The sequence below is a fragment of the Geotrypetes seraphini genome, chromosome 2 (genome assembly GCF_902459505.1).
Source record: "Geotrypetes seraphini chromosome 2, aGeoSer1.1, whole genome shotgun sequence".
In the NCBI taxonomy this organism is placed as follows: domain Eukaryota; kingdom Metazoa; phylum Chordata; class Amphibia; order Gymnophiona; family Dermophiidae; genus Geotrypetes; species Geotrypetes seraphini.
In genome coordinates this window covers 484,197,327-484,221,279 of record NC_047085.1, presented here as the reverse complement: position 1 = coordinate 484,221,279, position 23,953 = coordinate 484,197,327, and the positions used below count along the sequence as shown (strand labels likewise).

The 23,953-nt window shown below is 41.8% G+C and overlaps 1 protein-coding gene across 3 annotated transcripts in view; it reads left to right on the top strand.

Moving 5' to 3' along the window:
- The window catches only part of CCDC13 (coiled-coil domain containing 13), a 137,704-nt gene that overhangs the window by 31,742 nt on the left and 82,009 nt on the right, over window positions 1-23,953 (top strand). For all 3 annotated transcript variants that reach the window (XM_033931794.1, XM_033931795.1, XM_033931792.1), the window contains 2 exons: window positions 4,393-4,509; window positions 18,326-18,430. In XM_033931794.1, coding sequence (XP_033787685.1) covers window positions 4,393-4,509; window positions 18,326-18,430 — 222 coding nt within the window. The remainder of the gene's footprint in view (window positions 1-4,392; window positions 4,510-18,325; window positions 18,431-23,953) is intronic.

Genomic DNA, 23,953 nt, shown 5'->3' with positions numbered 1-23,953 from the left:
AAATCTAGGCTCCTTGCGGCACACGCCAAAGGAGCACGCTTAAGGAGCAATTCATGCTCCTTATTGAGCTCCTTGCACCAAAAACAACTTTAATATTCCTACATTTAAACTCTTTAAAACCTATCTTTTATGTCCATTTGGTTTTTTCTTTTAATCAATACTAATTTTTCCAGGTTTTTTCCCATATTTACTTTTATCTTACACTTCCAACACAAATATCTGTTTATCAATGGAGAATTCCTCTTCTATTCCAGTCATTTATGGCCATCAACTTAAAAATAATGTGAGAATCTCTCCTCCTCCACGCTCCACAAACCGAACAATCATTCCGATAGCACCATTTCCTAGACCTCCCTCAAATAGTAACTTACCTGCTGTGGCCCCGAGGAGTATTCAAACTAAAATCGGCCTACTCAATACTCGATCTCTCAAAACCAAATACCACCTTCTCAGACTTAATAACCCAGAACTCCCTAGATTTGCTATGTCTAACTGAAACTTGGCTCGTTAAAGGGGAAGAAGCCTATCTTTCCTATGCATGTCCATCTGGATATTCTTTTCTCTATAATCACCGACCTCAAAAACGTGGAGGTGGGTTAGCAATTATTTTTCGTGAATCTTTGTTAGTAGTCACCGAATACTCCCCAGCTAACTCTCCTATTGAATTTTTACAATTTACCTTAAATGTTAGACCAAAAATAGAAGTTCTTCTTCTCTATTTGCCGCCTCTTATTAATCGTGATAACCTCACTCAATTACAATCTTTGCTTTTTGACTTTGGTTCCTCCACCATAAATCCTTTGATCCTCGGAGATTTTAACATCCATTTTGATGACATGAATAATCACAACACAACAGAAATACTCTCTCACATCAACCATTTGGACTTATGTCCTTTTCTTACATTCCCTACCCACCAAGCAGGTCACACAATAGATATGGTCTTAATTCCTAATTCTGCAACTATTAATTATTCACTTGGTCCCAGTTTCTCAGTTCCATGGTCTGATTTTGTTTCATTAGCCTACACAAGTCCTCATTTCGTGGTTCATTCAGTACATAAGACTATTACAACAAGAGATCTCTTCTGATCTGATCTCCTCTGCTTTCAATCTGGATCTCTCTGATATTAAGACAGGTTCCTTAGAAGATTCCCTTACACAATGGAATACAGCTACAACAACTTTACTAGGCAAAATAGCGCCTTTTCAGCTCGGATCTATTTCTGCTCGAAAAATTCAAAATCCCTGGTTTTCAGCAGAGCTCAACATCTTAAAAAATCAATTTCGCTCTCTGGAGCGAAGGTGGAGACACAAAAAATCTGCTGCTAACCTAGAAAAATTCAAAGAAACATTCAAAATTATATAAAGCAAAAATTAATCAGGCAAAAATGGAATACTTTTCAAAATTAATTGACAAAGTTCGAAACCCCTCTGCTCTTTATTCCATTTTAAAATCAATAAATCCTAATTTCAAAAGGCAGGATCATACAAATAGTAACCTGCCAACTGCTCAAGAACTTGCAAACCATTTCATAGACAAAATTAACACCATCAGGAAAAATCTTACTTTACAACAGAATCCAAACCCTGCTTCTGAGCAAATCAATACATTTTCATTGTCTTCAAAATGTTCTCAATTCAGGATCGCTCACTAGAGATCCGTGTGGTCGGTGGGGGGCATTCCTCCGATCGCCCCCATTTGCATGCTGAGCCTTGGTGATTTAGCCGGCCTGCCGCAGATCGGCCCTGTATCAGGCACAGAGAGGCAGGTTAGAGAATCTAGCCCAAGGTGCATTATAAAATGTAATAAATAAATTTTCTGACTGTACAGTGGTACCTTGGTTTACGAGTGCACCGGTTTGCGAGTGTTTTGCTCAGATGCTCAAGGCCCAACAGACGAGTAGGCCGATCTTCAAGAGGCCCAGATGAGGGTAAGAAGCGGCGGGGGGGTGCCCAATTGTGTCGGGGGGGGATGTCAGATCGTGTCGGGGGGTGCCCAATCGTGTCGGGGGGGTGTCGGATCGTGTTGGGGGGTGCCCAATCGCGTCGGGGGGGTCGGATCGTGGCGGGGGGGTGCCGGTTCGAGGCGGGGGGGTGCCGGATCGCATGGGGGGTGCCTGATCGCGGGGGGGGGCCCTTCGAGGGGAGCAATGCCGGTTCTCGGGGGGGGGGGGGGAACGCATCAAAGCGAGTTTCCATTATTTCCTATGGGGAAACTCGCTTTGATAAACGAGCATTTTGGATTACGAGCATGCTCCTGGAACGGATTATGCTCGTAATCCAAGGTACCACTGTACTACCATTTCAAAACAGAACAGTGCTAGCAGTCTATAGCAAAACCTTAGAGATAAAGCTCAGGCTGCCCAGTTCACATTTTCCCTAATTCACATGCACAAAATGGGTAAATAGTCACAGGAAAACATGTGAGCACTATTTTGTAAGAGTGTGCATAAGTGGCATATTGTGTAAATACACAGAGGGGCATCCACATAGGTGGAGCATTAGAAGGGCACGTATGGAGCTTCCACTTATAGTATTCTGTAAGTTGCTCATGTAAGTTGTGCACACCCTTGCTACATTCAGGAATTTATCATTAGTACCAGGTCTATGACTAGTATAACTGAAAGCGCCTAAATGTGAGGTGTGCTAATGACGGGTTATGCTAGTAATCTTTAATGGAATCTGGGTGACTAGATACTACTATAGAATATCGCCATGAAGGAAGAGCCCACTTATAGAATTGCTCCCATTGCTCGCAAATCTATGCATTAGTGACAACATAGGTGTTTGGTAAGTTAAGCGGACCATTCCTTTGATTCTGTGGCAAAGATGAGATTCTGTACCAAATAACCCACTTTTGCAGCAGTTGGCAAGATGTCGCGCCCTGCCAATAATTACACATTCAAGGCCTGATTCTATATACAAGAAGCGTGCAATAATTTATCTACCTCAGTAGGAAATGCATTTGTCATGACTCTGCTTGCAGATTTTTCTGTCTTGAACTTTTTTGGGGTGGGGGCTTACTTGTTTTTCCACTGCATTGACTCTATTGTGGACTCAGGATCTCTGTGATAGATCCAAGTCTCATCTCCAGTCACCAAACAATGACAAAAAATTCACAGAGCATCTCTAAGTTCTCCTGCAAGCACAGGAGTCTCATGGCCTTCTGATCCTAACATTTCATGAATTATGTATTTTCCAAACTGTACCTGCCAAGATGCCCATTTTTTTTTTTTTTTTTTTTTTTTCAGCTATTCGAGAAACCTTAATTCATCTGTCTCACAAAATTAGATCCTCGACTTTCTTGTACATTTCTGTGGAAGTTGCTTCCACAGGTCATCCAGTGTGAGGATCTTCAGTGGACTCTACCCCCACTTAAACTGCTTGCTCCAAAATTTTATTTTGAAGGATGATTGGACAGACTCGCCATAAACTGCAATTATGTGTTCATGGATCTCCTTTGGCTTTTTCCATTCTTTTGTGAGAAATTTTATCACTGAACAGTGCTCCAAATCTTCTTGCGTGATTTGCATGAGGACTCCTGACATCCTGTCTCTTGGAATGTTAGACTAGCACTGAGCTGCAGCTGTGCATAAGTAACCTTGAGACATGCCACAACATTCACAGACTTGTTTCAACGTGCTTGCTACTTTCTTTCATACTCGGGTAGATCAATTATTGAACACTCCTTGTACGGCACCCATAAAATCAGCACCAACTAGAACGGTGCTTAACATGATTCTATGAAAGGTAAATGCACTTTATAGAATTGTGCTAAGTGCCAGTGCACATCACAATTTTTAGGCGCATCCATTTAGACCAGTGAAAACCAGGCCTAAATCCCTGCACCTTTTGTGCACATCGGGCATATTCTGTAACATAAATTCTAGGAATGCCCACGATCTGCCCATGCTCATCTCCTGGCCATGCCCCGATTTCAGATTTGCACACTGGAAATGGCCTGTCATGCTTCACAGAATACATCTACTAAGTTGTGCATGTAACTTTTAATTAGTGCCAACTAGCGTCAATGACAAGGTGTTAATGGCCAATTATCAGCGCCGATTAGGCTTGTTAAACAAGCTGTGTGTACTGAAATTTGGGAGCGATATTTTCAGATTTCCTCACTGTCAAAAGTCTCAGAGTGACAGTGATAGACTAGAATCAGAATCATCAGATTTCTTATAGAATGTTAAAGCTTTATTTTCCTAGAAAGTAAATATCAATCCTATGTAGCTCAGACAATACTAGCAAATAGGTCTGTGAAAAAACAGTTGTTAATTTATGGTTATAGAAAGGTATCTTACCACCCTTTCCTAATGAATAGGAAATACTGCACAGTCTGTACTTAATTTCTGAATTGAATTTGTGCTGATATTTTTCCCTAAAGCCTGAAAATCCAGAGCTGAAAACTTTGCAAGAGAAACTCTCGGCGGCCAACTTAAAGATGACAGAGTATCGCAACCAGATCCAGGTGATAAAGCAGGAACTGAAGATAGCACAAAAGGTATGGAGTATAACAACATCACATGACTCGTCCATTCAAGGTTTTCCTTATGAAGACAAAAGTTGTGCTTTCTAAAGAAACTCATTTGCAAAATAAGCCCTCTGTTAATACGTATACTTGTTCAACCTGAGTAGCTAATCCTTTGCTTAATACATAATTCTGCCATTTATTACTATCTACTAATATTTTGAATGTCATCCATGAGGCATAAAGAGATCTCAAAGGTTTAATAAGTTTGGCTGTATAACAGATGAGACAGGCCAAATGTGTCTCAGAAGGGTTACAATACCAGCTCTGACCACTAAAGATGTTTCAGACCAGCCTCATTCAGGATATTCACCCTCAGTGCAGCTTCTGTGTGGGCTACCTAGGGATTCATTTTATATTCTCTGTTTTATAAGCCTGTAAAGGCTTTTATAAAATTATCCCAGGTGGTACATGCATGAAAGTACACACAGTGATGAGAGGGTGAGTATTATTATTATCATTTTTATTATTTATGCAGAACTTTGATACCATATATACTCAAATAAAAACTGAGATTTTTGACCAAAAAATGGCCCCAAAATTATGTTATCCTAGGACAAGCATGCAGCATATTCTCATATGGATGACATCATCCATGGAGCCCAGTACGGACAGTATAAAAGTGAACTGTCACTTTAAGTTTTCAGAAACTTTGCAACTATCAGCACCGCACATGCACTGCACATGCACCGCACATGCACCTTTCCACCCACTGAGACTCTTGGCACCTCAGTTCTTCGTTTTCCACAGAGCAAAGAAGTACTGTTTGGCTGGACTTCGTTCAGTCTAAGTTTGCCTTCCCGCTTTTGCAAATTTTAATTTTCTTCACAATTTAGTTCAGTTTCGATAAGTACTTTTTCACCATCTATGTTGAGAGTTTTGATGGGTTTTAAAAAGTGTGACAAGTTTCAGCGGACTATTTGGGCTGCAGACCCCAATAAATGGTGTCTACAGTGTTTGGGCCCTGAACACAAAATAGAGACTTGTTCTCTCTGTTCAACTTTAAAAACCCGCTCTCTTAAAGCCCGTTGCACTCAACAAGAGCAGTTATTTGGTGCTGCCATGAAGGTTGCCAAATCTTCACAGGTGTCAACATCGAAGACTTCAGCATTTATATTGCAAGAAATTCTGGCATCAGGGAAGCCAGCTAAGAAGCCACCTGCTTCCAAACAAGTGTCCCTTGATGCAGATCAAACAATGATGCCACCGCTCTATAGCTTAGCAGGTTGTTTCTTCTAGGTGTGCATCCTCTTTGAGGTCACCCACTCCGAGATAACCTGCTGTACCAATGGTACCAGCTGTTCATCCATCAGTACTGGTGCCCTCTTTTAGGGAGAAACTCAATGAGTTCTTCCATAGGGAGCTCGGTAATATACATGCCGGTGCTACCATTGACTCCCTTGGTACTGGCCCATCTTGAGCATAGCATTACAAGGCCTCAAGGTACTGTTGTCAGTTATCCATTGGAGCATCGAACTCCTCAAGGATCTCCTGTGAGACACTGTCGTTCCCTTACTAGATGATATTCAAGACATCGATCTTCACACCGATGTTCTCACTGATGCTCCTCGTTGAAGCATCGCTCTTCTACTTCGAAGCATCAACACTCTTCTTCAGGGTGATCAACCTCACGATATCATCGCTCCTCATAACGTTGATCTCATGTTTCAAAGCGTAAGAGGGACACTCGTCAGTCTTCTTCCTCATCTTCATCAGATCGGTACAGAAGACGTCAGAAATCTCGTAGACATCGTTCTCCTCTACACACAGTGTCTCCAAGCTTTCTATATGATTCAGATTTATGTTCTGACTCAAACTGTTAACCTACTTTATCTGCACCTGAGTCTTATGGCATTCCTTCGGAACAGTCGCCACAAAAAACACCTCCTGGGGAAAACCTCCTTCAGAGAGACTTTCTTTTATCAGATACATTAGGCAGCTAGGCAAAGCCCTACCTGTCAAACTGAAGCTGACAATGGCCACAGTATGGAGGCCTTGGACTATGATGAACCTCACAAAGAACTCCTCAAATTATCATTACATGGCATTCTTAAAGCGATAATTCTCAAAAATTGGGAAACGCCTTTTTTTTTTTAGTTCAATCATCTTTATTAGTATTTTAAAATATACATACATTATTGTAGCTCTGATATTCTTTATACAGGATCATTTCTTGTCCACGGTTTGATAATCCACAGCTACAACATCAATCATTAGTGGTGGAATCAACCCTTAAAAAGTCTTCCAATACAAAAGTTTATGCCTCAGCACTCCCAGAGTGTGAGAGCCATACTATGGACAAATTTGAACGTAGCTTTTATCAGAATTCCATGTTGGTGAGCAGGATTCTAAATTTCAAATTCTACATTTCCTGTTATTTAAAACAACTGGTAAAACAATTGCCTAACTTTGACCAGTATATTCCTTCACATCACCTTGCACAATACCAACAGATTGTGCAAACTCTCTCAGGGGTAGGCAATTCCGGTTCTCGAGAGCCAGAGCCAGATCAGGATTTCAGGATCTCCACCATGAATATGTATGAGATGGATTTGCATGCACTGCCTCCTTGAGATGCAAATCTATCTCATGCATATTTATTGTGGATATCCTGAAAACCTGACCTGGCTCCGGCTCTCGAGGACCAGAATTGCCTTCCCCTGGTCTAGACAGTATATTGCATGCTCAGCCTGTTGCTTTTGAGATGTCATCTAGAGCACAGTTCTTCAACCGCCGGTCCGCGGACCGGTGGCGGTCCGCAGGAAATTTTTGCCAGTCCGCGCAGGGCCGGCAAGATTGACTCACTTCAACTTCCTGCCGGTCCGCGCAGGGCCGGCAAGATCAACATGTGAAGCGTGCACTGGGCCGGAGAGATCTTGGGGAGCCTCTGACAGTGGCTTTCTCCCCAGCGCAGCGATTAACGAAGGCAGCCTCGGGGCTTTTGCTGAGTTGCGGCTGCCTCTGATGATGCAACTTCCTCTTTCCTCAGAGGCGGCGCGACCCAACAAAGGACCCGAGGCTGCCTTCGTTAATCGCTGCGCTGGGAAGTAAGAAGAGCTGCTGGGAGGGGAGAAAACCACTATCAGAGTCTGGGAAGCTGCTGGGCAGGGGAAAAAAGGGACAGCTGCTACTGGAGAGGGAGGAGAGATGCTGCTGGGAGGGGAGGAGGGAAAGGAATCTGGGAAGCTGCTGGGCAAGGAAAAAAAGGGACAGCTGCTACTGGAGAGGGAGAAGGAGAGATGATTCTGGGAGGGGAGGAGGGAAAAGAATCTGGGAAACTGCTGGGCAAGGAAAAAAGGGACAGCTGCTACTGGAGAGGGAGAAGGAGAGATGCTTCTGGGAGGAGAGGAGGGAAAGGAATCTGGGAAGCTGCTGGGCAAGGAAAAAAGGGACAGCTACTACTGGAGAGGGAGAAGGAGAGATGCTTCTGGGAGGGGAGGAGGGAAAGGAATCTGGGAAGCTGCTGGGCAAGGAAAAAAAGGAACAGCTGCTACTGGAGAGGGAGAAGGAGAGATGCTGCTGGGAGGGGAGGGAAGAGAATTACTGCTGGACAGGAGGAGGAGGAAATGAGAATGAAAAAAGGAAGGAAACAGCTGACAGAGAGATTAGAGGAGGGGAAGGGGAGACACAGGCATGAGAAAGTAGAGAGATTGATGATAGGAAGGGGTCAGCAGAAAAATAAGCAGAGAGGGACAACGATGATAGATCTGGTGTAGGAGAGATAAAAATGAAGAGAGCAGTGAAGCTGGAATGAATCATGTAAAAAGGAGAGAGGGGGCACAAGCTGGATGGAAAGGGGAGAGGGGCATAGAAAGAAGACAGATACCATATGGAAGGAGGAGAGGACAGACAGTGGATGGAAGGGGCAGATGCTGGATTGAAGAGACAGAGAGGGCAGACGTGGAAGGAAGAGAGTGAAAAGAAGATTGAAAGCAGAAACCAGAGACGACAAAAGGTAGAAAAAAATTATTTTATTTCTATTTTGTGATTAGAATATATCAGATTTGAAATATATATCCTTCTAGAGCTAGTGTTAGACATAACTGGGGACTGCAAAGCCCAGGCAATGCTTCTTTAGCTTCCAGGTGGCTTAGGGTGCTCTCTGACCAGGGGGCAGTTGCCCTAGTTGCACTCCCCTAAAACTATTCCTGTCATGTGTGACTGCAGTATTCTGTTAGCATGATATTTCTGTGTAGCATTCTGTAATAATTTGGCTTGTTCAGTTTTCTTGATAGTAGAGGGGATATATGTGAAGGGGAGGGGAGACAGGGGTTTTGTTGATCCTGCTTTGAATTATTTGTATTTATAAAATGACAATTGTACAGAATATTGTTTCTTTTTATACTTTAATAAAATACATTCAATATAAAATCATAACTGAGGCTTGTGTGGATGGGATCAGATGATTTGTGGGGACCGACTCGCGGAGATGGGGTGGAAACAGGGTTTTTAAATTTTAGTCCTAGTAGTTTGCCGGTCCACAAAATAATTCTTTTTTTTCTGCCGGTCCACGGGTGTAAAAAAGTTGAAGAACACTGATCTAGAGCATTGGCTATGTCAGTAGCTATGAGGCAACTAGCTTGACTGAGTTTCTGATATGGACATTACATGACAGATTATCAAATATTCTATGCTGGGGGGTGAGCTTTTTGGTGATTCCATCAAGGCAGCCACACAAAAACTCACTGCAAGAAACCAGTTGGAATTCTTTAGACAAAACAAAGGCTAAGCCTTCGATTTCAAGGCAGGCAGTCAGGCCTTCTTATTCCTATCAAAGGCGTTATACTGCTAAACCTTCTGTTTCTAGACCTCCACCACAAAGGAAGCAGAAGCAACAGTGGTCTCAGAAAGCTCAAATGACAGCTTCTCAAAAGCCTACTCAGTCTTTTTGATGTTCTTCTCAAGAATGTAGCTGCTGTCCCCTTATCTCAACCTCTTCCCCTTCCAATTGGAGGTCATCTACAAATCTACCATCAACGTTGGATTCTGATAACAACCGATCTGTGGGCTCTCAAAGTCATCAAGGAGGGTTACTCTCTTCATTTTCTTTCCATACTACCAAATCATCCTCCAAGAGCATCCTCTTTCAACCCGCAACAAACTTCCCTTCTTCTTTAAGAAATAGAGGCTGTACTTCAACTAAATGCCATAAAGATAGTGCCCTCATCGCGGAGAAATCAGCATTTTCTCATCCCAAAGAAGATGGGAGGTCTACGTCCAATTCTCGACCTCCAAAACCTAAACAAATTCTTAGTCAAAGAAAAGTTTTGAACTCTATATCCATTGTTGGAGCAAAACGATTGGCTATGCTCTCTAGATCTAAAAAAAAGCTTATACCCATGTGCCAATTCATTCTGCTCACAGAAAGTTTCTGAGATTTCGAATTGCCCATCAATATTTTCAATACGAAGTTCTGCCCTTTGGCTTGGCATCCTCTCCAAGAGTATTCACCAAATGCCTTGTAGTAGTGGCCTTCCACTGAACGGCTCCAGCCACGCTCTTCCAACTAGCTCATGTTTGGATTACATCAAATTCAGTGTCCCTTGATGAAGGCACCTTTCATTCCAAAACTTGGATCCTTGTCAGGACATTACTTTGTTGAAGAATAAATTGATATAATTTGGTTTAAGGACAACTCTCTTGCCTTTTTTCCATTTGTTCTGTTCACACTAAGGCAAGACTCTCTCTCTTTGCTGTTGGTTCATTCTCCCTTGGACAAAGAAACCTCTATCTGTTCATCCTTTGGTAGCCCATTTCATGAAAAGACTATTTCACACAAAACCAGCTATCAAGCCTCCACTTGTTGCTTGGGATCTTAACATGATATTATCTGTTCTTCTGAGGTCTCCTTTTGAGACACACCTTGCTCTCTCAGACTTCACACTTGGAAAGTTTTCCTCATTGCACTTACTGTAAATAAGAACATAAGAATAGCTTTACTGGGTCAGACCAATGATCTATCTAGCCCAGTCCGTCCTCACGGTGGCCAATCCAGGTCACTAGTACCTGGCCAAAACCCAAGGAATAGCAACATTCCATGCTGTCGATCCAGGCCAAGCAATGACTTTCCCCATGTTCTTCTCAATAATAGACTATGGACTTTTCCAGGAAATTGTCCAAACCTTTCTTAAAACCAGCTATGCTATCTGCTCTTATCACAACCTCTGGCAATGCGTTCCAGAGTTTAACTATTCTTCGAGTGAAAAAATATTTCCTCCTATTGGATTTAAAAGTATTTCCCTGTATCTTTGAGTGTCCCCTAATCTTTGTAATTTGACAGAATGAAAAATCAATCTACTTGTATCCGTTTTACTCCACTCAAGATTTTGTAGACTTTAATTACATCTCCCCTCAGTCGTCTCTTTTCCAAACTGAAGAGTCCTAACCTTTTTAGTCATTCCTCATATGAGAGGAGTTCCATTCCCTTTATCATCTTGGTCGCTCTTCTTTAAACCTTCTCTAGTGCCACTGTGCATCTCTTTGCATTTGTCCACATTAAATTTCATATGCCACTTGGACACCCAACCTTTCAATTTCTTAAGCTGTGCCTGCAATTTTTCACAATCTTCATGCATTTTAACAACTTTGATCAGTTTAGTGACGTCTGCAAATTTAATCACCTCACTCATCGTTCCCATTTCCAGATCATTTATAAATAAGAAAAATAGCACTGGTCCCTGTGGCACTCCACTGTTTACTCTCTCCATTGAGAAAAATAACTATTTAACCCTACCCTCCGTTTTCTATCCGATACTCTCTTCCATTGAGAAAAATGGCTATTTAACCCTACCCTCCGTTTTCTAACCGATAACTAATTCCTAATCCTCAACTGAACTGGGTCAGACCAATGATCTATCTAGCCCAGTAGTCTGTCCTCACGGTCGCCAATCCACCTATCCCATGACTTTTTAATTTTCTCAGGAGCCTCTCATGAGGAACTTTGTCAAAAGCTTTCTGAAAATCTAGATAGATTGCATCAACCGGCTCACCTTTATCCACATGTTTATTCACACCTTCAAAGAAGTCAAACAAATTGGTGAGGCAAAATCTCCCTCGGCTGAACCCATACTGACTCAGTCTCATTAAATCATGTTTGTCTACATCTGCCGTGTGAGTGAACTTCAAGCTCTTGTGTCAGCTTCTCCTTACAGAAGATTCAACCACAACAGAGTAGTACTTCGCACTCATTCAAAATTCCTACCCAAGGTCATATCAGAATGTTACCGCAACCAATCCATAGTTCTCCTTGCTTTCAAAGCTGCATTCACATCCTGGAGAGGCAGCACTGTAAACCTTGGACTGCAAACGTTCCTCAATATTATACCTAGAATGCACTAAACCTCAAAGAATCCATTCGGCTCTTTGTGGCTTTTGACTTTTGACTTTAACAGACTTGGAGTTCCTGTTTCCAAGAAAATCATCTCCACTTGGCTAGCAGACTGTATCTCCTTCAGTTATACTCGGGCTGGACTCTTACTGCAGTGCTTTGTATCCACCCACAGTGTCCAAGCTATGGCTGCTTCAGTAGCTCATTTCTGCTCTGCATCCATTGAGGACATTTGCAAAGTGGCCATTTGGTCATCAGTTTAAGCCTGTACTTTTCGCTACTATTTGGAACTAAACTCCAGAAAAGGCAGTTGGTATAGAAGAGCAGTTCTGCAAAATCTTTTTACTTCCTTAGAAACATAGAAACATTACAGCAGATAAAGGCCAAATGGCCCATCTAGTCTGCCATCCACAGTAACCATTATCTCTTTCTCTCTTCTAGAGATCCCATGTGCCTATTCCAGGCCCTCTTGAATTCAGACACAATCTCTATTTCCACCACCTCTTCCGGAAGACTGTTCCACACATCTACCACCCTTTCCGTAAAAAAGTATTTTCTCAGATTGCTCCGGAGCCTATCACCTCTTAACTTCATCCTATGCCCTCTCATTGCAAAGTTTCCTTTCAAATGAAAGAGACTCGACTCATGTACTTTTATATTACATAGGTATTTCAACATCTCTATCATATCTCCCCTCTCTCGACTTTCCTCCAAAGTATACAGATTGAGATCTTTAAGTCTGTCCCCATAAGCCTTATCATAAAGACCACACACCATTTTAGGAGCCTTCCTCTGGACCAACTCCATCCTTTTTATATCTTTTTGAAGGTGCAGCCTCCAGAATTGTACACAATATTGTAAATAAGGTCTCACCAGAGTCTTATACAGAAGCATCAATACCTCCTTTTTCCTACTGGCCATACCTCTCCCTATGCAACCTAGAATCCTTCTAGCTTTCACCGTCACCTTTTCAATCTGTTTGACCACCTTAAGATCATCACATACAATCACACCCAAGTCCCGCTCTTCTGTCATGCACATAAGTTCTTCACCCCTTAAACTGTACCATTCCCTCTGGTTTTTGCAGCCCAAATGCATGACCTTGCATTTCTTAGCATTAAATTTAACTGCCAAATTTCAGACCATTCTTCAAGCTTCGCCCTTACATCAAGCTTCGCCATTATATCACCGGCTCACAGTGGAAACCTCTTAACTTGGTTTAGTAAAAGCAAGTGTAATTTATTACTGGTTTGCTGTGGTTTGCACAATTTACTGGAGGTAGTCTTTGACATACATAAGGCATGAACAATTAGACAAATTTTTAAGGCATTTTTGTTATGGTAGCCCACTGAATCAGAGGTTTTGGTTAATATACTAATTGCTGCTCAGCTCTCACATATATTACAAGTATATATTTGTTTTTGGTTACAAATACGTATTTTTGGTGTGTCTTGTGATTTATGCTTATGCAGATGAGCGGCTCAAACAAGTAAGGGGACACGATCTTTCTGGGACAAAGGGAAAAAGGAGGGGTAGGAGCTCGTTGGGGCACAATTCTGGGGCAACGGCTGGAAGGTGGGGAGAGGGCATGAACTTGACTCGGAAGGAAGGGAGGTGGCATGAACATGGGACACTAGGGAGGGAAGAAGGGGGCACTAACTTGAGACCTAGGAGGGAGAGATTAGAAAGGGAGACTTGTTGGGCATGAACATTTGAGTGAGAGGGAAAGAGATGGTGGCACATGGGGAAAGGAAGAAAGGAAAATTTGGCATAGAGAGAGGAGAGAGGTAGAGATGCATGGGGAAGAGAAGGATGAGAGGGAGAAATATTGGATATGGTGGTGGAGAGGGAATAGAGGGATAAATTGAAGGGGATGCAAGGGGGAGGAATATTGGACATAGTGATGGAGGGAGATATGTGGCATGGTGCTGGAGAGGGGTGGTAGAAGGAGAAATGAGTATGGGGCTGGTAGGCAGTGGTGAAAAATGCTGCACATGATCCAGGGGATGAGAGAGGGGAAAATGTTGGACTCATGGACAGATAGAGAGAGAGAGATGTTGGTTGGGGAAGGGAATGAGGTCTGGAGGTGAGGAAGTGTGCAGGAGGCGGACAGAAAGAAATATTGGATGCACAGTCAGGAGGAAGTACAACCAGAGACTCATGAAATCACCAGCCAACAAAGGTAGGAAAAATGATCTTATTTTCAATTTAGTGATTGAAATGTGTTCGTTTTGAGCATTTATATCTGCTGTCTATATTTTGCACTATATTTTTCTGTTTTTCTATAGTTGTTACTGAGATGACATTGCATATGTTAAAGTCATCTGCTTTGACTTCTTTGAACTCCCCCAAATATAAATGATAATTAACATTTTCTCTGCACACAGTGTACTTTGTGTGTTTTTTAAAAATTTTGTGATTACCATTATATATTAATAAGATTATATTGTGTTATGAAAAATGGATGGAAGAAATTGCTTTATAATTAGTACTATTATTATGGGGGACGGGTCTGGGGCGGAGCTTGGGCAGGAATGCTCGGTTGATTTTTGTTAGACTTAGGAGATACTTGGCTTGAAGAAGATGAAACACTGCTCTAAGATACAGCATGCACAACAACCACACACTGTTCTTAATGTGGCCATGCATCATTCCTGAATCTGCTACAGGGGACAAGTAGGAATCTATTCCACTGGAAATACTGCTCAGTGAAATCAAATGAAGCTGCAACTGCGTTTTTAAGTATGAGTCATACTTAAGTAGGGCGTCTGTGACTCGGGATTACCTGTACTGTATATCTTGCTCATGAAATTTTAAAGATATAGAAATAAATAAAAATGTGAACTAGAAGGAAAAACTAGGTTTGGACAAGTTCCAGGAGGAAGAGTCCTTAATCTACTAGATTGTATGTGTTGTCGGGCAGTGACTATCTCATATATGTTTTGTGTACAAAGCTGTATATGTCTAGTAGCACTATAAAAATGATTAGTAGTAAATAGTAGTACTTAATAGCATATTTTACTATTTGGCAGAATATGAATAATGAAAAATATTATTTGGTTGAATCAGAATCCCGATTACGAATAATGGGCATTGAATTATAACAAAACAAATAATAAAAGAAGCAATGTGAAATCAGAGTTCAAGTGTTTATTTCAGTAAGATTTAGCACAGTAGAGCCTCGGATTATTTGTATTCAAATTTAAATCACTGTTTGGCCGAATACGAATAATGTCAGTACAACCTTAGTAGTGCTATTAAAACAGACAGTGGGGTAAGCCACTACTTATCCCTGAGATAGGTAGCATGGAATCTTGCTACCATTTGGGATTCTGCCAGTAACATGTGACCTGGATTGGCCACTATAAGAAGCAGGATTCTGGACTTGATGAACCATTGGTCTGCTCCAATATGAACAAGGAAATGGTTGTTTTCATAAGCAACTTTGTATGGAGAAACTGGTCACAAGGCCACAACGTAAATCCTGTCCAGAATTTGATCTAGAACACCCCCAAACACCCTGATCCTCCTCATTGCAAGAATAATTGGCCTAAGATGCATGATTAAAAAAAAAAAAGAATGCTTTTTGTCATCTTGTGGGTTTAGAAACAATTTTCACAGGTAGAATATTTGTTTTATTTTTCTTTTTGTTCTTTTTATAGTTGCTACTGGGGACTCCTGGTTGACATACTGGCATCAATACCTCCTTAAAGTAAGCAGCAGGCATTCAGGAAAGTTCTCTTTTAGTGCTGGTAATAGCACACCAATCAAGAGCCCATAGCCAACTGTGAAAGATAAAATGAGCTGTTAGTCTTTTTGCACATATATGCTAACATACTCATTTGCTATATTGCTAAAAAGAATTCCCCATGTACCTCCTGCAGTGACAAGAATGAGTGTACTTGAGCTTAGGCATCTTCAGGGATAGAGCATGGATGAAATCACAGTTTCTAGTGCAAAAGGCATATGAGTCTTGAACCATTGGATTATTTACCTCTAGTCACGAGTTGTATAGAAGGCATCATGTACATTCTTTCTCAGCTGTGCCTCCTGCATCACAGGGCTGTGCTTTAGCTCCTCGGTTTCTCCTAGACATGAGTTGGAAGGTGTCTTTCTGATCTGCTCTGATTTTGGTTTATTTTTAGGTTTTTATCCAGCTATTGAGGCTTCTCGATACTTCAGAGGTTCCCAGTGTGCCTGGGGCAGCTCTGCCTGAGAGAAAACATAAATTTTCTGGGTCAGAAGCCTGCAGCTGAGAGGGCAGCCTGCTCTAACACTTTTGGTGGCTTGGGAACCATTCCCCTGATAGCAAGGCTTGCTTCTGGTTGTTACTGGAGCATAAGCACAGGCTGTGGCCCTGTGTTGGTTCTGAGGGCTTTATCAGGTGCCTGCTGCATTTTGTCCCCCTCCCCAGTCCCATGGCCTATGATAGATTGGGTTATCCTGGTTGCTCCAGATTGGCCATGGTACGCAGATCTGGTTCATCTATTGAGGAACAAGTGTCTCAAACTGACTCTTCTTTCACATGGTCCAGTTTTCCTGGAAAATCTGGAACACTTTGGGCTTAAGGCATGGTTCCTGAGTGCACAGCCTTAGCGCAGAAGGGCTACTTGGAGTTGATCATAGCTACCCTCCTAAGAGGGCAGCCTTTGAAAGCTCTAATGGCAGTAGTCCTGATTCAAGAAGGGTTTGGCAATTGGCTTTCTCAAACTGCAGGTGGCAGGCCCTTGTGTTTTAGAGCTTGAGTGGAAAATGTTTCTTTGGCTTCTCATCCAGATATAGTCATATTTTTTAAAAGAGTATTGTTGCTCCATCCTCTTGTGTAAAAGCCGTTCCGAAGTGGAATCTTAACATTGTTTTGCATACTCTCAGTAAGGCCCCATACGACAAGCCCTTATTTAGCTATTGCCTCAGCGAGAAGGATCTCAGAGCTGCAGGTTCAAAGAAAAAAGACAAGTTTGGCATTGCTGGATGTTAGGAGAGTTGTTCTCCATTACCTCAAGGTGATGAATGATTTTTGTCTCCCAGATCATCTTTTTGTATGAATGAGCCCTAGCCATCTGGGGAAGCCAGCTTCTAAGGCTTCTATTTCAAGATATCTTTGCATGGCTATTTCTTCTGCATATATTAGATATGGTAAGCGACCACCAATCTCTTTGAGAGCACATTCTATGAGTAATGTGGCTTCTTCATGAGCAGAGTCCTGGGCAGTCCCGACCAAGGAAATTTGTTGTGCAGCTACATAGTCCACCCTCTATACTTTTTTGTAATTTTACAGAATGGATGTGGCAGCACGAATGGATGCCACTTTTGGGTCCTCGTTGCTGATAACAGGTCTATCTATCCCACCTTAAACTCAGGAGCCTGCTTTGGTACATCCTACTGGTTCAAGACTCATATGCCTTTTGCACTAGAAGGGAAGATAAGGTTCTTACCTCAATAATCTTTTTTCTAGTAGAAAGGCATATGAGTCTTGAAGGGCTACCCTGTCAGATTTCTTTTAGCCTGTTTTCTGTCCTATACATGTATGCATTCCAGAAGTATTCCACTGCCATCAGAGGTTTCAAAAGTTTTTTTCTGTCAGACAGGTCTGAAGAGTAATGAGTTAACTCTGTTGCAAAGAGGCAAGTGAGAGACTTTAAGAGCTACATAAGTGATGGTGCTGGTTGCACTCAGGTAGTTGGCTTTTTCGTTTCCACCTTGTTTTAGAGTATGTTCCTATTGGAATTGATTTTTCGCATTTGAATCATTGTAGAACAGAATGGGTTTAGTTGGGGAGTTCCCTGTATTCCACCTCCTTATTTCTCTTCTTATAGTGACTGTCAACTGCTTTGGTATGAACTGAGGAGCTACAGCACAGCCCTGTGATGCTGGAGGCAGAGCTGAGGAAAAAAAAGTAGATCATACCTTCTACACAGCTAGAGGTGAATAGCCCACTGGTTCAAGACTCGTATGCCTTTCTACTTGAAAAAAGATGACCTAGGTAAGAACCTAATCTTCCTTTATATGCAGTTGCCTTACGGTTAGAGCAGAAGTCTGAGCACCAGGGGAACCTGGTTCAGATTTCACTGCAGCTGCTTGTGATTTTGGTCAAGTCACTTAACTTTCCTTTGCCTTAAATACAAACTCATATTGTGAGTCCTCCAGTGACAAAAAAATACCTACTGTGCTTGAATGTACACCACCTTGATGGCCTGCAGGCAGTGTATAAGAAATTAAATAAACATTTAAAACATCTTTTGAACCTATTTTTAATATCTATGGCTTCATTTTTAGCAGTACTTTTTCCATCTTTTATGGGGCAGTTTTATAAAGACATATACTTATTTGCCTTTATAAAATAGGATAAAAATAGTCTCCTCCTTGACCTTCTGACCTAGGATACCTGTTTTAAATTTTTGTCTATTCATATATAATTTATACATTACCTCTATTTTATTCTCGGCGCTGCTATTTTTCCAGGTTTTAGCCAGTGAAATTGGTGAAGATGTGAACATTCAGCAGTTGTTCAGCTCTTCTGGCACATGGCGTGGGCGAGCGCAACAAATTCTTGCATTACAGGGCCGGGTAAGTCACTTCAGAGCAGAATGCAAAAGAGCACAGCTCTATGCTTTCCAGGAGTTCAGGTAACTTATCTTGTATCACAAAAGCCAAACATTTAAACTAAGCTAAACCTTAGGCTTATATACCACATCTTCTCTATAACAGTAGAGCTCGGCACGGTTTACAAGTAATTAGAAAAGAGAACAAATGCAATATGGATTTGGAATAGTTTGGAGAGGAGTGGAATTTACAACTATGAAAATAGCCAAGTTTTCAGATGTTTTTGAAATGGTTGGAAGGAGCCCAGATCGCGCAGTTGAACAGGAAAATTATTCCATAACTCAGTAATTTTGAAAAGTAGAGACTTCCCTAATTTGCCAATGTAGGTAATGCCTTTCGACGTAGGAAAGGACAATTTAAATTTCTGAGGAGATGTGGTAATATCAGATCTTACAGAAATAGTGAAAGTGTTCAAAGGAGTAATAGAGGACAGCCTCACCACAGTTGAGGTGGACTTGGACCAGATATACTACCAGATTGACAGACTTAAAGGTGACAAGTCCCCTGGACCTGATGGAATTCACCCGAGAGTCTTAAAATAACTGAAGGTTGAAATCGGAGAGCTATTGCAAAAACTTGCCAACCTGTCAATTAGAACTGGTCAGATACCGGACGATTGGAGGATAGCGAACATCACGCCAATTTTCAAAAAGGGGTCAAGAGGAGAACCGAGCAACTACAGACCTGTGAGTCTTATGTCTGTCCCTGGAAAGATGGTTGAAGTACTGATTAAAGATAGCATAGTCCAGCACTTGGACACACACGGCCTAAAGGGCCCTTGAGCGAAAATGGAAAAAATCGAAATCCCCTCTAAATAGGCAATCCTGGAGAGAAAACATCAAATTCTACAACTCTGTACTAAAAAAAGCTAGGAAGAATTACTATGGAGATAAAATCTCCAGGTCAAAAAACCAAAACAGTACACTGTTCCACATCTGGCGAAACCTAACTTCTAAAAACAATTCCTCCCCCTCCCCCCCCCATCTCCAAATGACCTAGCCAAATTCTTCAACGAGAAGATCACTACCATAAAGAGTTCATTCTCCCCAGCAATCTCTTACAACTCTCTTCCTCCGAAAGACTCCGACCCTATCCCTGCTGACAGATCATGGACTGCATTCGAACTTGTATCCGAGACCCAGATCTCTAAACTTTGCCTTAAACTTAAATCCTGTAATTGCATCCTAGACCCCTTCCCATCCCACCTTTACGAAAATATCCCTGCGCAGGCCATCTCTTCCCTTACTAACCTTATAAATAAAGTTCTACAATCGGGCCTGTTCTCCAAAGAAATGGGATACATTGCCTTATCCCCTCTTCTGAAAAAAGCCGATCTCGACCCTTCCTTACCATCGAACTACCGCCCCATAGCTAACATCCCTCTATTAACAAAACTTCTAGAGTCCATAGTCGCTACTCAGCTCTCCTCTTACCTAGAGAGATTCTCCATTCTCCAACACTACCAATACGGATTTAGGCCCAATTTCAGCACCGAGTCCCTCCTAGTTTCCTTAATTTCAAAGGTGCAACAACTACACGCCCGAAACAAATTTGCTGTTCTTCTACAGTTCGATCTCTCCGCGGCTTTCGACGTCGTGCACCATGACATACTAATCTACCAACTTTCTGAGATAGGAATAGACTCCTTTGTCCTAAAGTGGTTCTCAAACTTCCTTCGCGCTCGTTCCTACATCGTCAACACAAACGGCTCCAAATCCGCTTCTTGGTCACCATCCTGTGGTGTCCCACAGGGCTCTCCCCTATCCCCTATTCTCTTCAACATGTATAAGATCTCCCTAAAGCTCCTCAAACTATCCCCCCTTGAAACTATTTACACATATGCAGACGATATCCTTATCCTCCTCGAAACAGATCAGAACCTTACAAACCTCCAAGAGAACATCACTTCATGCATAATGAGACTTCACGCCTGGTCCCTCTCTGTACAGATGAAATTAAATGAATCAAAAACAAAATTACTCTGGCTCGGCCCAAAATTTGTACACCTGCCCATCCTCTTCACTCTACCCACAGGCCCTGCTCTGCACCTTTGAGTTCTCAAGCAAGGTCCTCGGCATCACTATCGATTCCTCCCTTTCCTTCAACAATCACCTGAATTTCTTGGCAAAATCTTGTTTTTTCAGCCTCCACATGCTGAGGAAAGTTAGATCCTACTTTCACCAAAAACATTTCACCATCCTTGTACAATCCATCATCCTATCCAAACTCGATTACTGTAATGCCATTTATCTATGCCTAACAAAAAAAAGTCTTCACAGACTCCAGCTTATCCAGAATACTGCAGCCAAGCTGATTTTTGCTAAACGCAAATTTGACCACGTCTCCCCACTACTTACCAATCTTCACTGGCTCCCAGTACTTTCCAGAATTCATTTCAAATGCTCCTGCCTGGCTTTCAAGATCATTCACGGCATCCTTCCGCCCCTAATCCCTCTATCCTTCTTCGCACTGTCGCCTGCTTCCACCAGATCAGCCCACAGACATAAACTATCCTTCCCCTTTCTACACGGCATCCTCCACGCAGGTAAACTGGGAAGATCCCTTCTCTCCAAAATCACGGGCCTTTGGAATGATCTCACTATCCCGCTGCGGAACTTGGGCTCCCTCCAACTATTCCGAAAACAGCTGAAAACCTGGCTTTTCTCTAACATATAACATTTCTTCTCCTGATTACATCCCCTCTTTTTATATGATTTTGTAAATCCTCTCCTCTCTCTTCCTATATTTTTAAGCTTTGTAAACCGTGTCGAGCTCTACTTCCGTGGAGATGATGCGGTATATAAACTTAAGGCTTAGTTTAGTTTAGTTTAGTTTAATGGGATCCAGTCAACATGGCTTCAGGGAGGGGAAATCATGTTTGACAAATTTACTCCAATTTTTTGAAACCGTGAACAAACATATTGATAATGGAGAACCAGTGGACATAATATACTTGGACTTCCAAAAAGCGTTCGACAAAGTTCCTGAAAGACTTCTCAGGAAACTACAAGGCCATGGAATAGAGGGGGATGTACTAAGATGGATAGGCAAATGACTAGAGAACAGGAAACAGAGAGTGGGCATAAATGGGAAGTTCTCGGATTGGGAGAATGTGACTAGCGGTGTGCTCTAGGGCTTGGTACTTGGGCCCATCTTGTTTAATATTTTCATAAATGACCTAGAAGAAGGAACATTCAGTGGGATCATCAAGTTTGCCGACGACACAAAGCTATGTCGGGCAATCAGATTGCAGAAAGACAGCGAGGTACTCCAGAGTGACTTGTGTCAGTTAGAGAAATGGGCGGAAAAATGGCAGATGAAGTTTAATGTGGAAAAGTGCAAAGTAATGCATTTAGGCAGTAAGAATAAGGAATATGAGTATAAAATGACTGGTGCAACTCTGGGCAAGAGCAAACAGGACCTGGGTGTAATGATAGATAGGACCCTGAAACCGTCGGCACAATGCGCGACAGCGGCAAAGAAAGCAAATAGAATGTTAGGTATGAAAAAGAAGGGAATCACGAGTAGGTCAGAGAGAGTTATAATGCCGCTCTATAGGGCAATGGTCAGACCACACTTGGAATACTGCATCCAACATTGGTCTCCCAAACTAAAGAAGGATATAAAAATGCTGGGAAGGGTGCAGAGACGAGCAACGAAGGTAATAATTGGTATGGAGAACTTGGAATACGAGAAACGACTCAAGAAACTGGGACTGTTCTCCCTTGAGAAGAGGAGACTGCGAGGGGATAGGATTGAGACTTTCAAAATACTGAAAGGCATCGACAAAATAGAGTAGGAAAATAAAGTATTTACCTTGTCAAGTGTGACATGGACAAGAGGACATGGACTGAAGCTGAGGGGGGACAAGACCAGGACAAATGTCAGGAAGTTCTGCTTCACGCAGCGAGTGGTGGACACCTGGAATTCTCTCCCAGAGTAGATTATTATTGAATCCACCGTTCTAGGATTCAAAAGCAAATTAGATGCACATCTCCTTACGAAAGACATAGAGGGATACGGGTGACTAAAACTACATCAGGTGTGCACCTGACTGGGCCTCCGTGTGTGCGGATCGCCGAACTCGATGGACTTTGGGTCTGATCCGGTGATGGAAGTTCTTATGTTCTAATTCCAGGACAGGGGAATTAAAGGAGGAAGGATGCCATGCAAGATCTTAAATGTTAAGCAGGCACATTTAAAATAAACCCTGGAAATTATTGAAAGCCAATGAAGTTTTTGCAGAAGCGGAAAGACGTGATCAAATTTACTTTTTGCAAAGATCAGCCTAGCCACAGTATTCTGGATCAGTTGAAGTCTTTGAAAGCTTTTCTTGATCAAGCTTAAATAGACCGAATTACAATAATCCAACCTCAAAAGAATGATTGATTGAACAAGGACAGTAAAATGTTGTTGATGGAAACAGGATCTCATTTTCTTCAACATATGGAGACTAAAAAAAACATTTTTTTTACCAGAGAATTAAGATGGTTGTTTAATGAAAGTGTTGAATCTATAATGACACCCAAAACTTTACTTGAGAATTCAATCTGCAGTGAGGATCCTGAAGGCAGCAGAATGGATGAAGGTAGCTGCTCTAATTTTGGGCCAAGCCAAAGTAATTTTGTTTTGGATTTGTTCAGTTTCATTTGTACAGTGAGGGCCCAAGACTGAAGTTTCGTTATACGTTCTATTATATTCCCAACGAGATTAGTGAAATTCGAGTGTATCTCAAGGAGAACAAAGATGTCATTTGCGTACATAAATAGTGTTTCACAGGGGATAAACGGAAAAGCTTCAAAGTAGTCCCGTAGATGTTGAAAAGAATAGGTGATAAAGATGATCCCTGCGGGACTCCGCATAAAGGCTTCCAAGAGGATGACATGGTGCCATTCATATTAACAGTATATGAATGAGATCGTAAGAATTTTGAAAACCAGTCTAAGACTGTGGAATCAGTACCTATCTTAGAAAGTTGGTAAATTAAAATATCGTGGTGAACGACGTCAAAGGCCGCTGATAGATTGAATTGTAGCAAAATTGCAAACTTATTGCGCGATTGCAGTCTTTTTATTAATATTCTTTCAAAGAAGTTATACATAAGAGGTCAAGAATATCTGTTTATCTGTCTTTGTCTGAAAGCAAAATAACTCTCCAAAAATTTAATAGAATGGGACCAGATTGATGTGTGGGGGAACAAACAGTTAAAAGACACACAAAAAGGGCCAGATTAGACTAGGGGTTCTGCATTTCTCTGGGGGAAAAAAGGTTCAACTTCTACATCATAAAAGCTTCTATGCACTAAACATAACATTTAAGAACTCGCTCCTTTTAAATTACCTCTATCTGTCACAAGCCTACATAGAGCAACATGCACAGACACATACCACGCACCGCCCCATCACTAACCCTGATGGGCTGCCGTTTAGTTTTATGCAATTTAATGGTTTGTCAAATATTCAAACAAAAATTCTAAGTGAAGTAGTC